Source organism: Diprion similis, chromosome 12 (assembly GCF_021155765.1).
Source record: "Diprion similis isolate iyDipSimi1 chromosome 12, iyDipSimi1.1, whole genome shotgun sequence".
Taxonomy (NCBI): domain Eukaryota; kingdom Metazoa; phylum Arthropoda; class Insecta; order Hymenoptera; family Diprionidae; genus Diprion; species Diprion similis.
Window position 1 is genome coordinate 5834730 of NC_060116.1, and position 8629 is coordinate 5843358.

The window sequence follows — 8629 nt, forward strand, 5'->3', positions numbered from 1 at the left end:
CATTTGTGTGGATTTTAATACACCGGTCGTTGACAGGTGAGGGTCTAATTCATTTCAAATATCGACTCGTCCTTCATCCGGGATTAGGAATAAACATCGCGCGGTGAGAGAGGCTTTTCGTTTGTCAGGAATTTGAACCTTTGTGTGTACATTGGGTCTTCAAAGGCACGGTCGAAATTTGAAACTCGAATTTCCTGCTTTCAAAATTATTTTTTACTGATAACGGTTTCGAACGTTTGACTTAGACAGCTTCTGGTCCATAAAGTAAAGACTTTGAGAAGTAATCCAGATTTTTTCACATCATTTCAAATCCTAGAAAACTTTGAAAATCGGACTGTTTCTTAAAAGACACAGTGTACACAACGCTTCTCGGAAAGTATAGTTAGGAACGAACCTTATACTCATTATACTCATACTCAAATCCCACATCAATCTTATACTCATTGTTAATATCCATCATTAATAATAAGATCAATTAGCCTTCGATCGTTATGTCGGAAAATTCTGATTCTTCTTAAATCATTTATCACTTATCACGTGGTCGACAGACTTCCACGATTTTTTTTTAACACAATCAGTAAGCACGAAGGATTTATCCGTTTTCCCTCTTGGCTAAGTAAAATTGATTCGATCAATTCCGGTGAATTCTCTTTCCTTTGAGGTACTTCGTGTGCCAAGTACCTGAAAATATATTCAATCTGCACACCAATATTTGGCCATGCCGTTCAGGAATAATTGCAAACAATTCGCTCTCGAGTATCAGGCTATTTGCAGGATCGCGTGGTAGGCATAATGTGCACAAAAACGTACAGCATCGATGCGGTGGATACATTTTATTACATACGTACATAATTATTTAAATACAATTGCGATATTGTACTATGTTTTTCTGTTATAGGCTACGCGCGATATGTAACTAAATATATTTTTGTAAGCTAAAAAAAAGTAGTGTAAGTGAAAGGCGTAAAAATCCTTGCAGACGGTCGGACCAGCCAAGCTCATTCGATAAGTTCATTAATTGAATACCCGATACGCGCAGCATTAAGCAGTTCAGGCTAATTACTTGAAATTGCAATGGTCCTGACAATCTTAAAATCTACCATCATCATCATCGTTATGTTTATGATAATTATTATCACTATATTACCTATCTCTTACATCTATTATTTCTTCACTATCGTCTGTGCTTGTCGGACTGATTTTCACATTGAAAATTCATCCAATACTTTACGTACGTTGTATAATATAAAGTACAATACGAGTCACATTATTTTTTGGTTCATCCAAGCAAAGCGCCCATTAACGATATAATTTGCTCGTTTCACGATCGAGTAAAAACCAAGCAACGCGCTAGTCTCTTCTGTATTCTCCAAAGAGCGCATGAAACGATGAATTTTGAATACATCGTCAAGGAACAAACTTTTATCACGTATCGCCGTGTTACTTTCCAACGAACTTCCTTACCAATTACCTATAATTTCACCGAGAAATCCTAACTCCGACTTATAATTTATCCTTAGTACGGGTGAAAATCTGCGAAGCCATTATCTTCACGAATGGCTCGTTAATTTGCTAGTATCGTCCACTGATTATCGACCAGAATTTTTCCACGTCGGTACTGCAGTAGGTAATCGGTTTTACGTCGGATTAAACTGGGTCTCGATCCTCATCCTGGCGTAAGGGGATTCCAATTTTACGTGACAACAGCAACTCGAAGGAAGCTTGAACAAGTCCCGAATCGCCGTGCCGTTTTCACTAATCGCAGCCAGTTGCCGGTAGATGTATTTCTGCTTGCACATCGTCTTGTATCCGGTCGCGAATCCACCGATTACCGAACATTCTCCCTCGGGCGATCTGGACAATGGTTAAGAGCCAATGAATCACTGCATCGCGAGCCTTTTCGCCCATCAACAATAGAGAATTGATCATTGCACGCGTCTTAATACTTACCGGCATGTCTCGATCCGAACTCCCTGTCTAAAGCCTTCCTGGTTCACAATGAACAGCCAATTGTTATCCTTGTTCTGAGCAGCCGTGGGGAAGATGAGCCGCTCCTGGATGATAAATTATAATTAGGTTAATTAGCGTGTTCATCGAAAAACTCGGGTACTCATAAGACGCACAATTTGTGGCCAATAGTACCATTTTTGCCTATGTTTTTGCAAAATGCAGTATTTCTTGAATCGACCTTTCATCTCTTCAATTTATACTCCATTCCTGACCAAATTATTTTGACCGACTTTGACAAAGATTTGGACTGAAAAATTCGATACGCTTTATTTTTAAACCAACCAACTTTGCCATAACTTTTACGTCTACCAGGCGGAGAAAAATTTGACACCTACCGTCGTAACGCAAAGAGCAGTGCTGTCGTCTCTGTTGAATCTCTCGGCGATATCGTCGACCTGCGAATTATTTTTTTCCAATTACTGCCCGTCTCTTTTACGTGATTAACAGAAAAGGATGAGGAGGAGGGAGAAATCTCACCATGTCTACTACGGCAAGATACTTGAGATCGTTTTGCCGCTTTATCAAGTTGCTGACGTAGTTCTCTGGGTAGGAATCCGTCTTCTCGCAGAATGTTTCATCTCTGCATGCAGGATCTGGTCCAGGTTTGAAAGTTTTTAGCACAGGCGACGATTCGTCGTCGGGAAAAACTATATCGCCGGTCGATGATCCGTCACGTCCTGAAGACAGAGAGATACGTCAGAGGGATCCTTGCACTCTATGCCTACGCTTTTCATGCACTCTATGCTATGGTTTTGAAAAAGAAGAAAAAACATGGGGAAAGCGATTTACTCACCGGTGTCTCGATTCGTCTCTGCATTTATTTCGCTCAGCAATTGCCAACGGTGTTCTGTTCTCGGAAGGACGTATTCGTCGTGCTTGTCGAAGGACCTGGACACTGTCGCCGAAGGCATCGATACGCTCATTTCGAAGAGCTGAAACAGCAAGTTTTGTACGTAAGGATAGATGCACTTTTCTCGGCTGTTTTTTGATAGGAAAAATGATGCCCAAAATTCCGAGTATTTAGTATTTGAGTAAAACTTGTTATCCTCGATAACGAGGTGAAGCTAACGTCAAATCGACGCGTCGCGACGTTGAAATTGGGATATTATAGAAATGCTTGGAGAGAAAGAGGGAGAACTGAGAAGAAAGATATTCAGGCGAGCTTGAAATATATTCGTGTGAAAGGCGAACGGCGAACAGTTATGGGAATTACTCGAATGCCAGATAGCATCAGCAATCGCCAAGGCCACAGCCGAGGGTAAACAGTTCGTAACTATATTTATATTTGGAGTTAATGGTCAAAGATGGTCCCGTAAAGGCGCTATCGGAACCTCCGAATTCGTTAAATTCCGCGTGATAATAAATATCGATAGAACGTCACCAAACACCGAGAAAAGAGTTTATTTATTATTTACAAACGTATATTTAGATGTGGAGAAATAAATGTTTTTTTATTATCATCAAGTTTTAACTGCGGGCCAAGTAATGACCGATAGAACTCTGTTAATATGGTTAATACGTCACGATTTTGGTTCAACTACACAAATTTGATAATGATGATGAAACTTTGCCTTCGCCATATACAAATATACGTTTGTTATCAGTAAATAAACTCTTTTTTTAGTTTAGAGAAATGTTTATCATTTTCCTCTCGGTTTGCACACAGCAGCTTGTATTGATATTTCCAATTATTCCAACGTTCCGAGTGACGCCGAGAGAATCTCGCCTTGTTTGCTTCGCTTCTACGTCAACGATTCTGCAACCTGTACCTAGAACCCCGTTGCAGAAGGTGGCAACCATCGTTACGTAATGTAATGACTCGTAAACACGTCATTTAAAGTACACGGAGATAAACTTTGGGCAAAAAACATTCCGTTTAAGACAAGTCTGAGAGAGGCGAAATGTCGGTTAACCCTGACTATTAGAAAAACCACTCACCACGGTGGTGAAAATTAATCCGACTGTAACCAGGTTACGAGGCAGTTGATCAAGCGGCGAAATCCGCCTGCCGGGGGATTCCCGTCGACTGACGGTTCTGCTCGTTAACGTCATCGCACTAGCGCGGTTTCAGCTAGCGATTCGCTTATTCGCGAGTTAGATCAGCGCGCCACTTCGTCTGAATGGTAAATAAAATCACAATGAATCGGGAATTAAACCTTGCTAATTTGTGGCAGCTTCACTGACTGGTCACTGACTTCCGGTAAATAAATAATTATACCGCAGAGGTATTTTCACAGCGAGGAGACGCGGCCGGTATCGTTCCTCTAACAGGTTGCACTTGATTAAACCGGCGGCAACCTTCTTTCGTGTATTTATGACCAGTCGGGTTACTCGCCAATACCGCTGAGAGGAAGGGGAAAGGGGTTGAGTCGCAAGTGGGGCGAAGGGATTGGGACAATTGGCAAGTGCACGATGCGTTTAGGCCGTTGCAGACCTGTAGGGGAAAGGTCGTTGGAAAAGGTTAGTACAATGGTAAAATGTCTACCGAATGCTGAGTCGTTGATAGAAGCGATGACATGCCTCAGATTTCTTGAGATTTAAGATTGTGCCTACCGATGCGAATTCAGGAGCAACATCGACGTACGACAATTTAGGTTCGACTAAAATTTAGTCAGCCATTAAAAAGATGGGCTAATATTTTGTAAATTTAACTGATCTTTGTAGTCACTTTGCGTAGTCGTGATTTTATTTTTTATGAATTTTACAATAAGATATAGTCGTATCTTGAGTATTTATCAAGTAATTATATTCGTGAGTTGTTTGTATCTCTATAAAACTTATAAAAATAGAATATACGGGAATTAGTAACAAAAGATTAGACATTGATGTTTCGTTTCAAATCGCTTTTAAAGGTTAATGATCAAAGGTTCAATCTGTAATGAATGAGGCTGAAATTAGTAACTTTATTGTAATGATTTACTTACGGAAAAACCGTTATTTCAAAATTGTAGGGATGTAGGAAATGCAGCGAGCCATAATTATGAAAAACTTATTTATATTTCGAAGACTTAACTTACTTACTTCAAAGTAAGAATATTTACAAATTTGCAAAATATTAATTTTCCCCCAATATTTCGTTACCTTAAGGTTACCAACTTTAGCCTCATTATACCGACTCATTTTGTCGGAACAATTATTTTCTACAAAGTAATTTAAACAGATTTTTGTTTTAACTCCCCCCCATATTGATATGTCAAGTTTCTTTTCCCCGTGTAGTTAGCAGGTGAATGCAGCATGCTCTGATTCTTTTCAAATTCACCAAAATCACCATTTCGCGAGGTCTCAGGCTTGGTGATTTTGGTGAATTGACCAATCAGAGCATGCTGCATCCACCTGCTATATAGCTGGACGTGAAAATCCAGCCTTACACATTCACGATAACGTCAAGTTACGTATTACGCTGACTCACGAGGAGATCACGTCAACTTGATGATAAATAATTATACCACGGATTAATCGAGAATCGCGCGTTAGTGTACCACGACAAGGGGAAGGCCAGACCGGATGTTTCCATTGCACGAGCGTCAAGATCTTGAACTCTGGGAATTCATAGAGTCGAATGAATTATAGCGAGAACCGACGACCGCACTGCGTACATGTTCATCAGCCATAAAAATGTTGTTGTGCTCACGATGGGAAACGTGAGGCGGTTATTAATATTATTTTATGTATACAATGTGCTGCTTTTTACGGTTCGAATCTCGTGATACCGGATGTTGAGTAGACGCTCGCGATCAGCGGCCTCTGGACGATTCATCTCGGTTGTAAATCATGTTTACATTTTTTTTCCCCCTTTAATGGATATTTGTTACACGTGCGAAGAGTGTCACGTTTTCCTGTCTATCATTTGTCACACAGAGATCTAATAATGTTATAGTGTAATAAACATTCCTAGTCACGTGTCACAGGAATTTTATTTACAATTTGATTGAATGAATTCTGTAAAAAGGATTGCGTTTTTTGCTGTTATAATTATCAAAATTTTTCTGCATATTATTGAATATGAATTAACGAAAATAGCACATATACCGTCAAAATATATTCACAGCGCTTTGCATGGAAGACGAAAGACGTTTATGATGATTCTCGTATAATTTTCAAAACTAACTGTGTACGTAATAAACTTTTTAATTAATGAGAGAATAAAAATAAAAAATAATTGAAATAAAACAACGTGTTAAACCAGCTGTGGAATTTAGCTCGGTAGTTTTGTACGCGGTATATATAAGATCCTTGGAGTAATTAAGGCAACTTGAGATCTTGCTGAACCTCGGCAACCGGTGAAATGATCAACCAGCCATTTCTCCTGCTGCGAAACCTGCAAAATGCGAAACGGTACTAGTTCTACTGTAATTAGCCGACTGAGTCAAACGTTCTGCCTAATCTTGTGTCTCAATTTATTCTACTGCTCAACATCATGTATTCGTAAGTGCGCATAAATCAGCATACATAATATTGGCTAAATTATTACATGCGAATACTAGTCCAGATTTATACTGTATATAACTTAGGTCGTAAAATTCATAGAATTCGCGCCGCTCAGCCGTAGGATTATTAGCAGCTTTCTGGAATATGAAACATGTAGATTGGAAATATACGTAGCAATTATTCAAAAGCTAAAAACACTCGCCACTTTGTGATTGATCGTTACGAGTAATTTATGATTAGAAAGAATTCAAATAAAAATTATAATTGGAATCAGTAATTAGAATTTTCGTTACAGTTCACAATTGTAATTAATCATTGATTTTTTACTATTCCAAATTATGTTTTTATAATTGGGCATTCGAATCTAATTAATTACTTCATCTAATTTAGTAATGCTCAATACCTACGTCATTTTTCAATCCCAATATCAATGCAAGGTTTTGAATGATGCTTGACCTCTTTTTTGTGTACATAATAATCCGGCATAACAGCTGATACGTCGCAGCAAGTAATAATATACTTCTTAAATTGGCCTGATGGTAGGCAATCCAACATACTTTCATTGTTTAAATAGTCGCCTAGAGGTAGGCAATTTAACAAGAACAACGGCTCGGATAGACGCCTATAGTTAGGCAACCCAGTCTGGATCCAGAATTAGATTTTTCCGAGTCTCGATTTACCCTCATTTTCCGTGAATGTATTAAATAATTTGAATTTTGTGGAAAAAATGAGTTTATTCACTCGCGTTTTTTTCTTATCAACATTTTTAAGCCCTGAGCTCTTGATGTGAAGAAATAAATTTTCTTTTTTAAATCTCTGTACTCATTTTTGAGTGTACCTATTTTAGCCGGCAAAATTTTTAATATACGAAATGATACATCGATTTTTTGCGTGAAAATGAATTCAAATTTGAAAATCAAAGTACAGATTAAAAGTCGAGCGTCTTGATAAAACTCGGTAAAACCTCGAACGTAATTTTGAGTAATTCAAAATTGACGAGTAAAATTTACATTTGTATGTAAAAGATGAATCGTAATCAGAAAGAGCGAGAATTTCGAGTTATTAACAAGTCTTTCAGTGGCGTAAATTTTATTTATTCATTCATTTAATAATATTTCTACACGCATCTTACGTCTAATTAGAGTGTACTACCTACATCCCTCTGCCATTATAGATGCAAAAATAGAATGTTAATCTATTTTTGTTGTAATCTTACAAGTAGGAATGTACGATGATCTTAGAATAGACATTTGGGTTAATACAACGGACGATGTAATTAAAACACTCGTATCCGAGCAAGATATAATTCGAAAAATCTTTACTCTTTATCTATTCTGATTTTTCGTTTAAAATCTCATCAAGTTTTTCACCGTTTGCCCAAGCAAGTATAACGATAGTTTACAAAATCGAACTGATGTTCTCTTCCGTTGAACAAACTTGCTTCGCAGAAGTTCCTCCTCGTACGAGGACTAAGTAACATTGAACGGTGAAAATAATATATTCTGCTTTCAATCATTTTATTTACAATTCGTATTCATCGTTACCGTTTCCCTGAACGCCGCCTACGTTGTTACTCATTCGTAACTCATCTGCCCTCGTCGTGCTCGCTATTTTCGCTATAATATCCCGTGTATTATGATTACACATTAAATTATTACGTCTGAGAACAAAAAGCACGGTGAAAATAGGAACGATGCTATCGATAACAAAAAAAGGTAACATGTCACATATATGTATATCGTATATAACGTAGGTATACTTATAACATGTGATATATATATATATATATATATATATATATATATATGTATATATACACATACATATATTTACAATATATGCTGCGATTTAGGTATAAAGTATAATTAGCATTAAAACATGATTAACTCGCGAATTGACGGTTAGTTAATAATATAAGTAATAGTAATAATGAAACTAATGAATGGTGAATTTTCATTCTGAATAGATGCAATGAACAAAATATATATATAAGTTTCGAAACAGTCTTGAATACGTGTCTAGATATAATGTAAAAATACACATAGCTCTAGCTGTATTATAGCAAAATAACATTAATTACATAATTACTATATTATATCCATAATATGTTCATACAGACGATTTCAACGTCTAATTACTAGCTAGCGACTCTCGTAGCGTCATAATTATTGATTTATTATTCCCTTTGTCC

The 8629-nt window shown here is 37.4% G+C and overlaps 1 protein-coding gene across 1 annotated transcript; it reads right to left on the reverse strand.

Moving 5' to 3' along the window:
* Window positions 1-1444: 1444 nt before the first annotated feature.
* LOC124412936 (protein spaetzle) lies at window positions 1445-4277 on the reverse strand. Its single transcript, XM_046893168.1, has 6 exons — window positions 3949-4277; window positions 2804-2942; window positions 2488-2687; window positions 2346-2405; window positions 1951-2054; window positions 1445-1854 (listed from the first exon to the last, which is right to left on the reverse strand). The coding sequence occupies exons 1-6, from the start codon at window positions 4060-4062 to the stop codon at window positions 1638-1640; spliced, it is 834 nt and encodes a 277-aa protein (XP_046749124.1). The 5' UTR covers window positions 4063-4277; the 3' UTR covers window positions 1445-1637.
* Between the last annotated feature and the right edge of the window lie 4352 nt (window positions 4278-8629).

Bases quoted from the DNA above. Each gene is read 5' to 3' on its own strand.
- LOC124412936 (XM_046893168.1), bottom strand. From the start codon at position 4,062: ATGACGTTAACGAGCAGAACCGTCAGTCGACGGGAATCCCCCGGCAGG. The intron at 2,688-2,803 runs GTGAGTAAATCG...CTCTGTCTTCAG, and splicing joins AGAGACGAATCGAGACACCG to GACGTGACGGATCATCGACC. The intron at 1,855-1,950 runs GTAAGTATTAAG...ACCATTGTCCAG, and splicing joins GTTCGGATCGAGACATGCCG to ATCGCCCGAGGGAGAATGTT.